The 18,577-nt window shown below is 37.4% G+C and overlaps 2 protein-coding genes and 1 pseudogene across 3 annotated transcripts; 1 reads left to right on the top strand and 2 right to left on the bottom strand.

Annotated features, from left to right (window-relative positions):
• Positions 1–7,002: 7,002 nt before the first annotated feature.
• On the bottom strand, positions 7,003–9,945 carry LOC133740858 (probable pectin methylesterase CGR3; annotated as a pseudogene).
• Positions 9,946–11,534: 1,589 nt separating this feature from the next.
• Positions 11,535–14,178, top strand: LOC133736968 (uncharacterized). 2 transcript variants are annotated; one of them, XM_062164590.1, is made up of 7 exons: positions 11,537–11,861; positions 11,938–11,979; positions 12,162–12,281; positions 12,641–12,876; positions 13,250–13,286; positions 13,596–13,653; positions 13,748–14,178. In XM_062164590.1, the coding sequence occupies exons 1-7, from the start codon at positions 11,718–11,720 to the stop codon at positions 13,819–13,821; spliced, it is 711 nt and encodes a 236-aa protein (XP_062020574.1). In that variant the 5' UTR covers positions 11,537–11,717; the 3' UTR covers positions 13,822–14,178. The 2 variants fall into 2 exon arrangements, with proteins under 2 accessions (XP_062020575.1, XP_062020574.1); XM_062164591.1 differs by lacking the exon at positions 11,938–11,979 and having other exon boundaries at positions 11,535–11,861.
• Positions 14,179–14,363: 185 nt separating this feature from the next.
• Positions 14,364–18,103, bottom strand: LOC133736967 (squalene monooxygenase SE1-like). Its single transcript, XM_062164589.1, has 8 exons — positions 17,768–18,103; positions 16,496–16,607; positions 16,197–16,371; positions 15,872–16,040; positions 15,551–15,769; positions 15,165–15,440; positions 14,770–15,048; positions 14,364–14,686 (listed from the first exon to the last, which is right to left on the bottom strand). Exons 1-8 carry the CDS (start codon positions 17,987–17,989, stop codon positions 14,549–14,551), a joined length of 1,590 nt encoding a protein of 529 aa, XP_062020573.1. The 5' UTR covers positions 17,990–18,103; the 3' UTR covers positions 14,364–14,548.
• Positions 18,104–18,577: the final 474 nt, after the last annotated feature.

Genomic DNA, 18,577 nt, shown 5'->3' with positions numbered 1-18,577 from the left:
GATATGAGTTTCTGGGAACCTAAACCAGATAATGATCGCAAAGAATCCAACTACACGTGCCCGATTAATATATAACCAAAATGCATAATTAGGATTAAGGCAGTGACGGAAAGGAGTTGGTGTGGAGTATTTTCCGCCCATTGCAGAATCCTTGTCTTGTTTAACATAATCACACGCGTTATAGAGTGAGGTACAGCTCGATGGCAAAGATTTGTTCTTGATTCTTTGGCTTTGATCAAACTGCAATTAATCTTAATTAATTAACTTCCACGTATGTATTTATGTTTTGTCTTAGAAAAATAATTTATCTAGAACTTCAAAGGGGTGATTTTAATATTCAATTATTCGTGCAAAGGAAGTCATGCTAGGCTATATATTATTTTGGCAATGGTAACCATCATGATGAGCTGCCTGAAAATGAGTTACATCATGAGTTAACGCGGTTTTGTAATATGCCAAAACCCATTTTTTCTGCTTAATAGGGCTAGTGGTTTAATTAATTGTGATTCAATCTTTTCATTTGATTTTGAAGTGGGCTAGCGCTAGGTTTTTGCTTCGAGTCAAAGTCTTTCTCTCCCTTAGCAGTTAGCACACCAAATGACCAAATGGTAACTTGTTTTCTAGTGAGTTGTTGATGTGTTTTGGAAATTGTTACCTTCACTGTCTTTCACCAAAAAGTTATTTAGGAAATAAAGTTGGGATTGGACTAGGTAAAAAATTTGGTGAGCCTAAGCCTACAATACTTTGATGGTAAGTACTTTCCCCAAATATAATTTGGGAAAATTTTCTAAAACTAATAGTATCGATCTTAACATTTTCGTAATGTGTATTTAAAAGTTCCATGTATGACAGTGCTATTTTTGTGCCATCATCTCTATGAGGTGTCATATTATGTGATTCTTCTTTTGAATCCGTCAATTCGAGCCTCTATAAGATGCAAGATTAAAGCTAGCCAAAGTTATAATAACTTTTCTGCGACTTCAGTCAGTTGAGTTCATAATGCGAGCGTACGCATCGAAACCAGAAAAGAAAATATTAGTACGCACGAGATGATGATGTTAGGTCTTGTGGGAGCACACCCAGTGTAGTGCCATGTGGAAACCACGATTGATCAGGATGAGGTACTCACCCTGGTTGAATGACTTTAAGGCAACTGGAAAAGACCCCAATATATGCTTTCTGACAACCAAGAAGGCAGGCATACTCTAAATATCTATCAGTGGTTGGGTAATAATACATACTAGCTCTCATTTAGGGTTTTTCTTTTCTTTCTTTCTTTCTTCTCCTAAAACACTTCTTGAATCAGCAACTGATCGAGAGATGATGACGTTGGATTAAATTTGCTTTACAGTATATAATTTATGTCTCTTCGCTAGTTCTTCACTCGTTGTAAATTGCATTCAGCCACACGTGGTTTAAGTTTGTAGGAAGTTAAGCCTTTTCTAATTTAGATCGCAATCCTTTATAATTTAGATCGGAAATATTGGCATGGAGCTTTCAGACTAAATAGTAGATGTGACTTATTTTTCGAAGTATATATATCAATGATGAGATGCTTATGCAAGGAGGTCGAAGTCAAAAAGTCAAAACAAACCGCAAACAAGATAGATCAATATGAATTCTATGAGCTGTAAATCTTTGACAGTAATCCAGAATAAGTACATAGTAAATAGTAGTACTGCTAGTAATTAATGTGTCTGTTGTTGAGAGTTAGAGAGTATAAATTTCACGTGGGAAAATGTGGACTTTGTCTATGAGTTTATAAGGATTTGGGTCACTCAATCCATTGCTAATTAGGATGTGAACCTCATATTACTTTATCGTAGTATTAGAGTCAAGTCATCACACGTTTGCATTTCTCACGGCTACACGGGTTTCACGTCACCCAATATAAGTTGTCCATGTATATGGCTTGAAAATTCGTCATATGTACAGAGGCATATTGAGAGTTAGAGAGTATCGATCCCACATGGAAAAACGGAGATCTTGTCTATGAGTTTATAATTGTTTGGGCCACTCTATCAATTGCTAATTAATTTTGAATGTGAACCTTATATTACTTTATCATATAAATTAACAAACGTTCTACTTCTACACGCTCTTAATTGTCTGGTGAATAATGAAGAGTAGTTTCAAGTTTCAACTTCGAAGGATATAGGGTAGTCTGGGACCTTTTCCTGTAAATTAACAGACGTTCTACTTCTATAGGCTCTTAATTGTCTGGTGAATAATGAAGAGTAGTTTCGGCCGGCTTCGAAGGACATAGAGTCTGGCAGTACACTGAGTTCTAACTTGGTCTGTAATCTCAAGTGGTCAACGATATTCAGTCATGGACGCAAGCTCCAATTATTTAAGCTGCCCGGCCCATTCTTGTTGTCCTATAACTTTCACGGGGAACTGTCCTGCCCTAAATAGAAGAAGAACAAGTTTGTGTACGTATGGCCTCTCCTTTCTTTTTTTCTTTTTCTTTTTTGGGTACAAAAATGTTTGGGCAACTTCTGTACTCTTCGGCTCATCTCTTCTGCATCTTCCCCATTTTAGCAAATGTCGTGAAGTATACGAACTATATATGTGATAACTGATAACACATGATCGATGATGACAAAACCCTAGCTAAACAAACATAGCTATCAATAATCAATCTATCATATAATACCTTATTGAAGTCATCACAGCTTGCATGCGACACCTAAGTCTAAGTTTGTAGATCATGGGATATGGGATTTATCCAATTAACTGCCAGCTCCTTAGAAGAATGTACTTACCCTTGACAACTTTTCATAACACATTATCCTAAAAGATAGTGAACAATAGCTTCATTTGTCTGCATGGAAATTAAAACCAAGAAAGTTTTGTTTTTTTTTATTTATTATTTTTGCCTTCCTAATCACCAAACTCTCATGTCCGAAAATATTGAAAATCAGAGAGAACTTCCTTAACGATTGTTCTATGTGAGGAACATAAATTTAAGAAATGTACGTGGTGCAAATCGCTCAAGTTTTTCTTTGACGATCAAATATAACATGATGCTATTATCGCGCGAGCGTAAGAGAAAATGTGGTAACAATAATTGGGGAGGGGGGGGATGATGTGATCCAGATGAGTGACATATGGAAACCACAATACATTGATCGGGACGAGTGGATCGAATGACGTTACCACCCCAGCCCACTCTGACGTTGTATATATGCCATAAATCGAGAAGACCCGAGTACATATTCAGTGACAACTAGCAACTAGCAACTAGCTTTCCCTTCAACTAAGTGGTTCAGGCTTTGGCTTACCCACAACTTGAAGGGGTTTAAAAGCTGGTATAGTTATGATAGTGGTGGTTGTGCTTACCCGTAAGTACGTGTTGAAGGGGTTCGAAAGCTAGTGTAATCGTGGTGGTGAACGTGGTTGTGATGGCGGTGGTTGTTCTTCCCAATACACACAAAAATGAATAAATAATAAGGCACTAGTATGCTGTATGTAGGTAGCAGCTGTACGTATAGATTACATGTACTCTTTGCAATTCCCATTTTGGTTTCATAACAAGTACTCTTGCTAATCGGTTGATCAGTGGTCGATCTCCAACTCTCCCTAAGGTTATTTCCTAAAAAATGACTGGTAATTAACATAAGTAGAAACGGTATCCCTATTGGCGCTTCAAAGAGGAATAAGCGTACGTAGCCAATTACGTCCGATCGATTGAATTCCTTATTGTTGAGAATATATACATCCCACATGAGAAAAATGGGACATTGCTTATGGGTTTATAAGGGTTTGGGCCACTCCATCCATTGCCAATTGGTTTTGGATGTGAACCTCAGATTACTTTATCATGGTATCAGAGCGGGTTATCCCACGTGTGCAAGCCTCGCGCCCACACGGGCTACGTCACCCAAAGTTGTTCACGTGTATGGCTTAAAAATTCGCCACACGTGCGGGGGCGTGTTGAGAATATATACATCCCACATGACCTTGTCTATGAGTTTATAAGGGTTTGGGCCACTCCATCCATTGCCAATTGGTTTTGGATGGGAAAAATGAGACATTGCCTATGAGTTTATAAAGGTTTGGGCCACTCTATCCATTGCCACTTGGTTTTGGATGAGTATATACAGAAGTATACTGTTGGTTTATCGGCAGAAAGCTAGCCAGCGACAAACTATACAGTACCAGCTAGCTAGGCTTCTCCGGTAAATGAAGATTTGAAGTACATAAGCTTTTGACCTCCGAGTACCAATACTGAACTGTGCAACTTCAATAGTTGAAAATCATCTGCATGAGGCTCTTATTTCTAACTCAAACCTAGCTCGTAGTGGTAGCTAGAGTACTTAGCTAGGTGCCTAGGTATTGGAAAAAATGCCATATATGGCCAGGCAGCCAGCCAGCCATAGATCGATTCACGTTAATATATATCTGATCGATCATCCCTCTTTCATTTGGAAGATGACAATTGATAAACTTGGTCCGTGAACGCATGCCTGCGCTAACTCAAGTCAAGGATATGTTCAGTCATGGACGCAACCTCGGATTATGTATGCCGGCCGGCCCATGCGTGCCTCGTCTTAATCTTTCACGGGGACAAGTCATGCCCTACCTAAATGAGTTAAAAGGACCAATAACTTGTTTTTCTAACATTCACCTGTCCTGCACCTGAAAATCGACGTTCAACTAGGACAACAAGGTTGAAATTTTGGCTCACCGGCCAAGTAATGCGTATTCCCAGATCCGCTTAGTATGTCTAGGACAAGGTTGAAAAATATGACATACTAACCAAAACAAAGAAATGTAGCTAGTATATTCTTGAACTCTAATCTGTATGCGACACCTAAGCCTGAGTTTGTCGTGGATTGTAGGGTTATATCCAGACCTTGTGTTCCCACTGAAGCTGGTAGCAAGTACCTTATTCTGCTAGCTTGGCAACCATTAATAATATTAGCAGTACGTAGAGTACATCATCATAAAATGAAACTGAACTCTCTTTTCTTTTTTCTGATCAGTACTTGGTGTCTACAACTATGGAAGCTCTTCATGTGCTTGCTTCGCTGCTTTGCCACAGCAACATATATACATCATCATCATCATCTGCTTTAATCGATTTAGTGGTCTGTGAATGATGCGATGGTTAATTGTACCTCTATCTTATCCCCTGAGCATCAACAACAGGTTTTGCTGGTTTTGTGGACTGTGAATGATGCGATGGTTAATTGTACCTCTATCTTATCCCCTGAGCATCAACAACATGTAGGCCATTGGCCTCTTGCATTGAGCTTTCATGGCAGTGGCTTCCATATCCATGTTGAAGATGTGATCCACCTCATGCTATATACAATTTTCTGTTAATGATAGAGGAGTGAAGTGTAATTCCAATCCTAATATAGGAGTGGAACGACACAACAACAAATAATCCTATCAGAAGCCAACAAACAAGAGGAGTATTGCAATGCAGTTTCAATCCTAGAATTGAAACACCAAAACAATCCTACCACAAATGCAGTGACCTAGAACAAAACAAGAATGACTTGGCATCTTTCCTGTCACCAACAACACCTGCCATCAAGTGCACTCACAACCTTATCAAGACACCGTCAGGTGCTGCAAAGCAAGTCGATCTGAACATAAAGCAGAACATGCACTGATGCACACCGAGCCTAAAAAGGGATCCTCTACGTACACCAAGACAAATGTCCTGTGTACTGTTGTAGCATCACACCACAAACTCAATCATGATATGTACTCATAGATCAAGCACCATACATCTGTATAGCACCTCAGTTCATGCTAGGGTTTTAGAATTCGAACCATTGTGAATGAATATGCAAAGTTATATATCAAATTTCTGTATTTTGTATTGAAATCTTAGGGCCCGTTCGGTAAAGAAAATAAGAGCCCCTTTTCATTTTTAAAAACAAAAACAACAAGAAATTGTGTTCGGTAGAATATTTTTGAAAACATTAAAAATGAAAATTGAAAATATTTTCTAACTTTACTCTAACAATCTGAAAATGTCAAATTAACGTTTTCAATATTTTCGCACACTTTGTTTTCATCTCACAAACCTCCAACCCCTAAACTTCATCTAAATCAACGACAATCGGAAACTCGAAGATATGACACTGCCTAAACTCTTTTATACTCACTGAGTTCCGAATTCTGACAAACTCACCTTTGTCAGACTTGTGTCCTCATCGGATTCCAGCCAAACTAATAAAGCACAAATCAAACCAGTCAGTTTTGACATCAATTATTGATCAGATGCATACTAATTTCCTTGAAAGCATTTAAATCCTTGCTTCTGTCTTTCCAATATTGATCTTAATTAAGCTCTCTCAGGTTATAAGTGGATCGGATCTTACATTCTTGGATTTGAACTCATAGTAACTGGGAAGAAGAAGAAAGACAGAATGCACATGTATAATTAATGGCGGATGAGAATTGAGTTAATTGAATGGGAATTGAAATATTCTGAGATTGATTATGGTCTCAGATTAGTTTTTCTATCATTTTGGTCTATATATGTTGATTAATGGGTTTGCTTTGCTATTTGCTATGCTCTAATGAAGGAGCGAGTTGTGCGACTTTGTCCCGTGCACCAAACCCGACGATTACAATTCAGTGTTTTATTTTTATTGTTTGACAACAGATTTTCATAAACTGAAAAACCGAGAAGTAATGAAAGATGATTTGGGTTTGGTAACTAGAAAAAGGAAAACAAAATCTAAACAATTACCGAAAAACTCTTGTTGGTAATAATCAAATTGTATCCAGAAAATCAAAACATAAGCTGAGATATACCAACATGAACTGATGCTTACATGTGTTTTTATCAATAGGTTTGATACTTGAACAGTTACATATCAAAATTACGGACCTAAACCCAAAACTCTCATATCCAAAAATTTGGAGACAGGGGACCTTGTTTTGCCCCTTTTTGTTAGGTGATATTAAACAAACACAATCAGTCAATAAGACCAGCAAAGGAATTAAGGAATGTATACTGGGAGGGGGAAAACAGAAAGGTAAATCATACACGTACAATGTCTTTATCAAATGTACAACAGCTTCTAGTGTCTACTTTGACAAGCATCCCTATTTCCCTATATTACTACAAAAGTGAAGCACAAAAATAAAAATTTGAACAATAATTTGGCCTGAATGTTGAAAAGATGAAATCCTAGATTGATTCATCTTGAAAGAAACTAGAGTGCAAACAGCCAAACAAGACTACAAGAGTATACCTCCATCTCAAATTACAGCAATGAATCAGAAAACCTAATTTATCTGACACAGCTGAGCACTCATGACTCACCATACTAATTCATGCTTCACTTCCAAAACAATTTCAATAAAAGACATATGAAAAGAATAAGGCTACACAGATCGTGGTAAATATTTCTGAGCCTAGCAGCTCCGAGACAGTTGCAAATATGTGAATATGTCAATTGAATGACCTGAGGTGGAAAACTTGACAATTTGAGACAAATGACATCTTTGTTGCAGCAATATTAAACTTCTTGCCAGCACCTTCGTTCTCTTCTAAGCTAACCTGCCCAAAAAACTTAGTCCACCAGGCTGTGTTCCTCAATTTAGCCTTCAAAAAGAAACCAATTCACCATTTCAGTTTTCGAGTGAATAAAAACAATGATATATACCCTAATTACAAATTAAGATATAGTAGAATGATAAGAGGAATAGTCTGAGTAATGATTCTACTATTCCTGTATATGAAGTGTGTACCGAAGCAGCCCTCCCTCCAACAAAGGAAAAACATATTTGTACATTACTCCCTCATGGGGAAATCATTAAAATTGTAAACGAGTACAAAAAGACACCGACAGTCCGAAGGATATGAAGGCATTCACAACTGAACACCTAATTACTATCCATTTCTGGATGCTGAAGGTTCATGAATAATTTACACAAAATATAGGAAACTGGGCAAAGACTTGGAAAATATTATGCAATTATTAAAAAGTTAAATTTATCGGACAAGAACTATCAAAAGATCGTCTCGATCACTATCTGAACTAAGTAGGATCCTATCAGCAGCGGTTACTTACCGCCCTACCAAATTTGGAGACCTCAGCTGCTTTAGCTCTCTGCTTGCCAGGAGAGCCTACATGGAAAATCACACAGATCTCCCAAAGTCAGACGCTTTTGTATCAACTTTCTACTAAAGTATAAGTTTGGTCTTGCACTTGACACTATTAGAAGATTATAGTCCTAAGAAGAATTAGACAAGATATTCTCAAACAACCAGATATATAACACAAACCGGTGATCATTATGGCAGTCAAACAGGAACACTTCACCAGAAGAAAAGAAAAAAAATATATATATAACACAATCCTTTCAAAAATTACATGAGATGTTCATTTGAACTTCTTAAAGCAATTTGATAACGCCAACTATCATAATCTGTTGAGCTTCTTAAAATACAAAACTCGGCCAGCGAAAACAGAGGTGAAAAGTTTTCCAAATTCAAATTCATGACCTAGGGTGTAAGAAGATAAGATGAAGAAATACATGAATGGGGTTTACATTGTTTCTTAACATCGATAGTTTGGTGCAGGATGCAGCCTGGCCAATAACCAATTATTCACTGTGGGGGGTAAAATGTGCAATGATGTAACTATAAGTAAGTAACATGAATCTCAAGGACAGCGAGAGTTTGTTGAGTACAAAAGAAGCAACTACAGTGAAAATATGGTTCGACAAACAAAAGACTTTCTAATAACACATAAGAGACACAGATATAAGATCACATGTAGAAAGCAACACAGATAAATGGATTTTACAAGTTGACATAAGATCTTGCCTGTAAAGATTACAACACCATCAGCTGATACCCTAGCCAGATCCGGAAGGGTCTTGTTGAGGTATCTTTCAGACAAATAATCCAAAGAATCCGAAACAATGACAACAGAAAATGATTTTGGCCTGTATGGAAGTGGATACTTGATATCATCAACACGCACTATGCCTTTGCGCACAAGAGCTTTGCAACTTCTATCAGCATCCTCTACATTGTACGGATCCATACCCCAGGCTTCAGTTTCCTCCTCACTACACAATTTATAAACCACTGTACAAGTATCAGGGCCAACGTGCAAAACCTTATGCATGCTGTCACCATATGCTTTCTTCAAAACAGGAATTGCTCGCTGGACCTCCGCTGTGCATGAGTAAAATCACCTGCAAGTAAAATCTTCACATTAGATAACTAATCGACAAATTCAAAGACCACCAAAAATTCGCTCCCATAAACCAAAACCAGCTCGAAAACAAACTTTGAATTCTAATGAACGCACTCATACCCTTTTCGACGGTACAAATTGAGATTTAATTTCACAAGAAAAGAACAACACAATTTCCACTGCAACAACATGTTTCTCTGTATCAATTTCACACATGCGAGAATCTTAAAAAGTAAACATGGTCACATAAAAAGCACACGAAACTTACCTTGAACCCTGCCAATAGCCCCTCTAGTATTACCAATTCCACCTGCATTCAGTCACAAATACACAATTCAATTCCACCAGAGCATAAAGCAAAACAATTCAAATTGAAAAAAAAAAAAAGGTAAAAAGCACAGACCTCTGCCACTGTGTGAATAGGCAAGAATAAGCAATGCTCCCTGAAAAGCAATAATCACCATGCATTATTTTTTCTTTCAAACCAGAAAAACAAAAGAAGAGGGAAATGGGTGTTAAATTACCACGGCAATGAGAGCGACATATAAGATGGGAGAAGACCTTGATTTAGAATAGGACGAGCCTGAGAGCCAACCGCCTCCGGCATCTCCCAGTCGCCGAGATAGGTTCGCATTCGCTTGCCTCCTCGACATTGCTTTGCTTTTATATAATAATTGATTTTACTATGTGAATAGTTTAGATTGGAGTTGATAGAGAACCGGCATTGGGTCGGATTGGTTTGTCTGGTGCGCGGAGTGAGAGTGTGTTTGAGATTCTGTTATGGAGTTGGGAGGTTGAAGATGGTCGTTGGTTAAGTGGGACAGTGAGAAACGGGCTAACTTGGGTGTGTCTTTGGGCCAATTGACATTAGCCCATTGTAATATGGGTAAGAGCATACAAGTCCATCATTTTTTTTTTTTTTTCATAATTCAAAATGCTCTTATGCCTCTAATCTCTCAAATGAAACTATGATATTAAATTTCATACCATTTTGGGTACTAATCTCCTTTTCCTTAATTGGTATTTTTATGTTAGATTTAATTATGTGCGTAGTTGTGCTGAATTGTTATTGGATTTATCAATGTTACGAATCATTCCAATTAATAGTAAACATTGTCAATGAAAATCACTGTGTGAAGTCATGTTCTCTGTTAAGTTGTGCTTGACTGTCGTTAGATTTAAATCACATAGTGAAGAATAATAAGGTGATTGAGCTACAAACTTATTAGATATGTGAACAAGAGTCTCATCGATAGTATATATCGATTCAACAAAGCCAATGTGAATGTACCAATTCCCCCACGCACCATAATTATGTGCTTCATGAATTTCGTTATTTCAAGCAAGGACTAAAAAATCGAAATTTTCGCCGATATTTTCGTTTTTGGAAGACCCCGATACTTTCTTTAGTTACCAAAGGAATTTCGGTCGAAATTTTGAAAATTTCGCTATACTTTCAAAATTTTCGCGAAATATTCGAAATTTAGGGAATATCTCGCGAAATTCTGATCCACTTTTCATTTATCACGCGGCCCCACCAACCTGAAAGCCCACGTGCCCAATGAGACTTGAAACTGCAAATAAAAATGATGCCCAGACCAAGAGTCGAACCTTGGTCACTCGTGAAGAACATTGGTGACTCAACCATTCTTGCAACACTTCAACTTATGTATTTGTTACATCTTTTAATATAAGTAGTGACCACAAGGTTATAGTAAATATGTAATGAATAACCAATTTACGATTAGTTTTTTTTTACCACCAATTCTCAATTTGAAGTACCAATATTTCAAATATTTTACTTTTGAAAAAAAAAAAAACATTGTCATCTAATTTATTACACTATTCAAGTTTCGTAGCTTCATGCTTCATACCTTTCTCAAGCTGTTATTTCGGTAATAAAAATTACTAATATTACTAGGTATACAATTATTTACAATTACTAAGTTTTGGTTTACATAATGTATTGTAATATTGTATTGGTCTAATTAATATAATTCCACCATTTCATCTACTATAAAAGTTGAAAAACATTGAGAGTATTAAGTTAAATATCCACAAATGTTAGACGACTTAGCATATACTACTTCACCTTAAATTATTACAACTCAATATATAACAATGTTTATTCAACATTTTTGTTTGAAATAAAGTAGATAATTGATCAAATAAAATATGTAAAAGTTTCATTCAAAATTTCCAAGTTTTTCTTTAAATTTCCATAATTTTTCTCAAATATTTACCGATATCGAAATTTCCATTTTCCAGACTGTCGATATATCCTCGATCTTGGATATTTTAGTCCTTGATTTCAAGTGAGTAAACATGTGGTTAAAGTAAAGGAAATAATGGTATTGACCCGAATAGCAAGAAGGCCCAACTCCATTCGCAGAAGAGAAGACTGGGGAAACAAAAACTAATACATGGAGCTTTTTTGGGTTTGAAACCCTAACCATGCGTGCTGGGTTTCACTATCTGCAAAGAGGAAGAATCGCTGAATTCGATACTTAAACTTTCATATTTCGCCGGAAAATGAGCGGCGACGATGATAACCTGAAACGGAGCAGCCAATGGCCGCGGTCGCCGGGCAGGCCCTATCAGAACAAAGAGGAAGACATGAAGCTCTGGGGGATTTTCGTCTTTGGCTTCATTGGCGCCACCGCAACTACTTTGGCGGTAAGCTCATTTCCTCTCTCCTTTTTTTTCTTTGTGAATGGCTTCGGAATTGAGAATTGCGTGGGAAAATTGGCAGGTTTTTCAGCTTCGTAGGACTGTTGATTGGGTCTATACTCAGGTAGATATCGATTTGATCAAGACGAAAGCCTTGTTCAATTCTGTGATTGAATCAAGTTTTAAGTGACCTTAGTTAATGCCTTTACTTGGAATCAATCCGCTTTTCGTTTGGAGTTGATTTATGTGTTGGTTGGAAATTACTGGAGCTGATCGTGTTTGTGAATTGTGATTGAATTACAAAAGTTGTTCAGATCACAGTCGTCATCATGGAGAGGAGGGAGTCGGACATCTTTTCAGGAGGAAGCATGGAAAAGATATAATCGGCGCATGCAGGAGGAGTATGAAGAAGAATTGGAGAGAGTGGTGAGTTTTCTTCGCCAACTTTTCGTTTAAGAAGACAATGTAGATTTTTAAGCTTTGCTTTGCTTAGTTTATGTTGTTTTTAGCAATGGAAAATGGTAACATGACGTCTTCCACCGTTACGCTAAGATGCAGGCTCCTCTGTGAATTACTACGAGAGCTCTTTTTCTTTCTTAAGCAAATCACTAGAATTGCAGTTGCACCTCTACTCAAACTTTGTTTACGTTTTCAACCCTAAAATGTTAGAATAGCTCTTAGTAGGTTGAACTACGTTCTGACTTAATATGTCAAGCCTTGCTTTAACAAGTAGTATTTCTAAATTGACTTGTGGGTTTTCTATACCATGACCATATTGTGTGTAGGAACGTATAAGGCGTATGCAGAATGTGTTCAATAGAGAGAGGAACAAATACAAAAGGGGCTATGAGACCTGGAGGGAAAATGGTCAGGGTCAATATCATCAACATTTCCAAAGAGAGGATTGGTATTGGAAGACTGAGACATCCTTCAAAGACCGGAGGAGTAACTACAGGGAAACTCCTAGAGAACATGCCAACTATTTGTTATCGCAGCACTACTCAATTTTAGGCCTTGACAGGTAAAGTTGCTTACATAAACCTAGAAATGATCAGAATTGGAAATGTTGTCAAACATTTATTTCACTTTCAAGCAAGATGCGCAAGTTTCGCTTTGTGCAGTAGGTTAAGATTTGATCACCCTTTATGTTCGGTGTTGATAGTTGATATTTGGCTGATGTACCAAGTTGAGCAGCTTTTCTAATTTCTATCACATGCAATGCTCATTGATAATACTGGAGTCTTTTGTTATCCAGTCAGAAAATAGTTCTGAATTCACTTTTCAATTTTGTTCCCCGTGTACAGAAATCTAAAGCTGTTGGTCATGCATTTTCACAATTACTTAATCTCATCAGTAGCATCAAGCTTGACATTTTCCCTCTTGTTTTTTAACAGGTTTAGAAAAGCACCTTACACAGATGCTGAGATTAAGGTATTCAATTTGAGGACTTCAACTAGCTCCTATGTTTGATAGTTCACAGTTTGTTGACTTCCTTGTGTCATTTTATTTTCTTGAGGAATATTATGGTCCTATATTAACTTGCAAGTTCTTGTAAATAATTGTTTCCCTCTTAATGAAAAATTTGAAAATAGAAGGGCTGATGTATGTAGTTATCACAGGATAGTTCTCTGATAGTCATAGAAGAGCTTCATAGAGTAACCGAGTTATTTCTTTTTATGTGTTGTTTGTTTGCTTTATCCTCTTATCCTCATATATTGATATATACAATAATGCTTGCAGACAGCATTTAGGACCAAGGCAAAGGAATTTCACCCAGATCAAAACCAAGATAATAAAGGTGTGCATCATTGGCTGTTACCCAATTTTTGTAAGTGTGTGCCATTACTTCGCATTGGGCTTATCTCAAGGTTATTGCTTGTATTCTTTTGCAGAGGCCGCTGAAGCAAAGTTCAAAGAAGTAATGGTGTCCTATGAGGCCATAAAGAAGGAGAGGGGAAACCTATGAATCTATGAATTTGTTGGGTACAGATTTATGAATCGTTAAGTGTACTGGAAGCACGAAGGGTTATGAAGCGGCAACAGGGCACTGCATTTCTTTACCTTATTAGTCAACGGCAAACAACCCAACTTTGGAGTAGAATAATTTTCACATTTCCAGGAAGAGCTCGAAAGTGAGTCTGTAATATTGTATTACACAGGAATAATTGCTAATTTTTGATACCTGCATAAAGTAGAGCCTTGTATTTGGCGAACATGCTTTTATACATGCAGAGGCTTTGTAATATATTCTTCAAATACGTTTCACAGAATGTATAACGTATATAATTCTCAATTCTGTTGCAAGTTGTGACCATTTATCATCTACTGATCTTCGTGACATCCTTGTGGTTAGTGATGAAGCTGCAAACTAATATGCAATAATCTTGAAGACTTCAACAGCATTTACTTTGTTCATCACGCCAATAGAAGCCAATATAATTTACTGTTCCTTTCGGCTATTTTTTTGCATAACCTATTCTTCTGAACTTATATCGGATCTCACTTGGATCGATCCATAAAATAAAATCAAGATTGTAGCCGTCCAATAAAATGAGCAATGCATTAGAAGTACCGTCTTTTTTTGGGTCAATTATATACTAGAAAGAAAGAATGAACTTATGAAGTCCCTAGAATACAAAATCTACTTCCAAGGATCTACTATCCATTTAATGCATTGAATTTTCACGGTATCTTCAATTTCTGCCATCAGCTTTCTTTGTCATCTTTTCACTTGAGACGGGCGTTCTGTAATACGCTGGAACTGTTGCAGGAAAAAACATTTGTCTAACCCCTTCTGCCTTAATTATGGGGTAAATGATTCCCGAGGCACTCTGCAGCAAAGACACACATTTAGAACTCAGATAGAAGCATCTCTCTACTCTATTGAAAGAAAGAAGAAACAGTTTATACTCACAGAAATTAGTCTGGCACCAATCCAAACGCGTTTAGGTGATGGGAATGGCAGCAAAAGTCGACCAACACCATATACTGCAACAGCAAAGAAATGGGTAACCAAACTCAAGGGGCGAGGGTTTAGTCCTGAGAGTAGAGAGATTGGTCCCATAGAGAATACACCTCCGAGACTTAGATAATCAAAGCAAGCCTGGCGCATTTCCTTCCTTGCTTGATCAGGAGAAGAAGAAAAGACCTTATAAAGGGCCCCTGCCAATGTATTTATGGTGGATGCAACTGGCTGCAAATTAGGAGTTCAGACAGATTGAGTTAAAAACTTTTTCCATGGTTCAGAAACCAGAAGAAAGAACCACAGTTGCAGCTACCTTAAAGCATCAGCGTATTAACAGAACTTACCTTCCGCAGAGTGTAAAAAGATTCAAGATATTTGGACAGGGTAGGTGCATCATTTAGGGTGCGCAAAGGCCTGAGAAGATCCCGGAGCACAACAATATCAGACAATGCCACAGTCATTCCTCCCCCAGTTAGAGGGTGGCGCATATTGAATGCATCCCCCATCAATAAGGCTCCAGGAGTAGGATAGGGAGCGGCAGGCATGCTTCTGTTAGGCATTGTCCTGATGTTACCTTTATCAACTGCAGCTATGAAGGCATCATAAATTTGAGGGGGAATCTGCAGCAGTAGTGTCATATGGTCAGCCTTGGAAACCATAAGTTTGTAGAAATCTTAAAACTGTATATCAAATGTTATCTGGACAGAAAAATGCAGAGCATATAATTCACCTGAGAAGCCACCACAGTCTTCAAATACTTGGCCATTTCACCATTTGAAATGGAAGGAACCTTTTGTCCAGGTACATCAACCAGACAACGAACCTCCGTACTACTGATCTGATAGAACAAAATAGGGGAAGGGTCTGCTAAGATAACATGCCCATGATTTGCATGTGGAAGATCACAGTTCTCCAGAACCAACCCAACAAAACAAGAAGGCACATCCACCTGCAAAACACAAAACTGATGAATAAGATCCTAGGCAAAAAAAAAAAAAAAAAGAGTTTGTCTGCTCTTAATTACTTTGCATGGTAACCATCCAAACCTCACCTTAGGATCGCAAAGAGAGCGTCGCAAGTTAGAGAAACAGCCATCACAAACAATAGTAAGAGGGGCATATGCTGTCATCTCTTGACCTGTTTTAGTCTTGTATTGCACACCTTTAATTGTTCCCTTTTCTTCAAGCAGAGAAGTAACTGTTCCTTGCTCCAATTGCACACTGAAGGAGGAAAAAAAAGGAGAGCACATCTATTAGTAAATAGAAAGTCTTCAAACAAAGAAAGTTTGTAAAAATCATCAGAGTCTAAGGACCAGAAATAAACAGTAGAAAGACCCCAACATTTAGTTTACATCAACCAAGGGAGAAAAGATATACTTGGGAAGAGTTGCCGCTTTCTCTCGCATCCTCTGTATGAAACGGCCATTGTGAAAGCTCCTCCCAGACACATCTGAGTGAAATTTCTCCAAGGGGTAAGAGAGTCTAGTATTTTTCCCATCCTTGAAAAGGGCATAACCAAACACCCTCTGAGCATCAATTTTTTCCACACAATCTACAGTGAAATATAACTTGGTCCATTAATACCGTTGGATTAATTGAAACTAATACATTATCAAACAAAAATCGTTGCACATCATTACACGGCCACATGGTTAGAAAGTTGAGAATGAGACTACCTTCAAGTCCCAGCTCAATTAATTTGAGGTAGCCTCCAGGTTGTAATAGTTCACCAACAATTCGGTCTGGCTCTGTCAAGTCTCGTTCAATCACATGCACTCGACGTCCATCCTGTATTTCAAAGTATTACTATCAATGTGCAAGTCTAACAAAATTAAATGTTACTGCCAATTTCCTTTTGAATAATGATATCTGCCTCGCACCAGCATGGCTAGAGTAAGAGGTGTGGGATCCGAACCCATTTGAAGCATGAGTTCAGTTAAACATGGATAATATTAACCAACGATGGATAACAGACAAACTAATAAATAACTCTTATGCTCATTCATGGCAGAAGCTGGTATATATATATATATATATACTATCAGGAGTTCAGGATATAAATGTATTTCAATCTTGGAACTTCCAAAGTCCCTTTTTGATTACTCTTTTTGCTGGTGGGTCTTCAACTTAATGTGTGTTTGTTATCCAAAAAAAAAAAAAAGAACAGTGGCCTATTTCAACTGTTGTGTACAGTATAAACAAATGTAAAAGGTCAAGCACAGAATATGAGCAAGAATAATAAGGCTGCATCAACCCTTTATATCAGTTACAACCTCTATTGTAAGCTTGGATTCGGTGATCAAAGTGAATTCACACAAAACTGCAGGCCATTGTAACTACAGGAATTTACAAAAGCATGGGGTACAAAATGGATTCTTGCTTCAGCACATTTTCCTTTTGGTAGGAACACTAGGTGAAAATTAGACATCTGTTTTTGACTACATCATCAGAAGGCCGTACAACTACTTTGTCCTTTACAAAACCTCGATCAGTTCTAGCTAGCTGGTAGAACATTTCAGGAAATACGTAATTATTCAAAGGTATTATTAGAAACAGTAATATAAAATTATAAACAAGAAATACAAAAAAAAAAAAAAAATGCAGATTTTCACCTCTGAAAAAGTCATCAAGAAGTTTAATCTTCGATTAAGTGTTGATGACGAGAACAAAGGACTCACAGAATTCGAGTCACTTTTCTTATCAAGAAAATGAAATATTTTTTGGTGCTGCCTAACATGATCGATAGGTTTATTAATAATATATATGAACTTGGAAGCATCTGTTCTCAACATGCCTGAAATGCAATTATCTGAATACCTTTATATGATTTGAATCAAGGTAATTGGAGTAATCATCATAGAATTCCATACTGACGCAAATCACCAGAAAAATGTGTCAAAATTTTTTTACAGAGAAAAAAGTGAAAAAGAGACCGAGGAAATCACCACCTTTCCGAGAGTGTGAGCCAGAGCAGAGCCGGCAACACCGGCTCCGACGATGATGACGTCTACGTCGTCGTGAGCCGATCTGCATTCCGCGTTTGAGACGGTGACACTGCTTCTTGTCTCCTCCGGCGAAGCTCGGGGATTGTTGCTCCGCCTCTTCACCACCGCTATGAGACCTAACACGGAGGCGAAGATCCAGGCCAACAGGTACTGCACCACCGCCATTTTGCCCTAATGCGAATCGGAGGCGACGCGTCTATCTCTCTTCTCACTCTGTTGCTTTTTGCTTATTGTTGGTTTGATACCTGGCTCTCTCTCAGTCACGCTTAGCTGGATAGCCTGGATGTGCTGCCTTGTTTTTCTATTTTTGTGAATGGTTTATTAATTAGTTGTTACGCTATTTACAGGCCTCACAAGTCACACTTACTGCCTTCTGTTACTTGCTGACTTGCTGTGGTTCTACATTAGAGCTCTGTATTATTAATCAACGTACACTCTTCTTACGTGGTCAAATTTTCTTCGAAATTTCTGTAATTTAATGTTATTGGTATACGATTGAATTTAAAAATACAGTTTAAACTGTATCACACTATTGATATTGACCGGTATTTATAAAAATTTCAATAGACTAAGTAAACTTTCATCAAATTAAAATTCCTTACTATAAATCGTCTAATTTGTCTTTCGATTAGTAGATTTTTAATTAGGCGAGTATTCAACTTGAGTGTTGAACAATTTTTTTTTTTTTAATATATCATAGAATGTTGAACAAACTTGATAAAATTTTCGGCTTTGATTTGATTTTTTTTATTT

Source organism: Rosa rugosa, chromosome 3 (assembly GCF_958449725.1).
Source record: "Rosa rugosa chromosome 3, drRosRugo1.1, whole genome shotgun sequence".
NCBI lineage: Eukaryota > Viridiplantae > Streptophyta > Magnoliopsida > Rosales > Rosaceae > Rosa > Rosa rugosa.
This window is presented reverse-complemented; position numbering and strand designations above follow the sequence as displayed.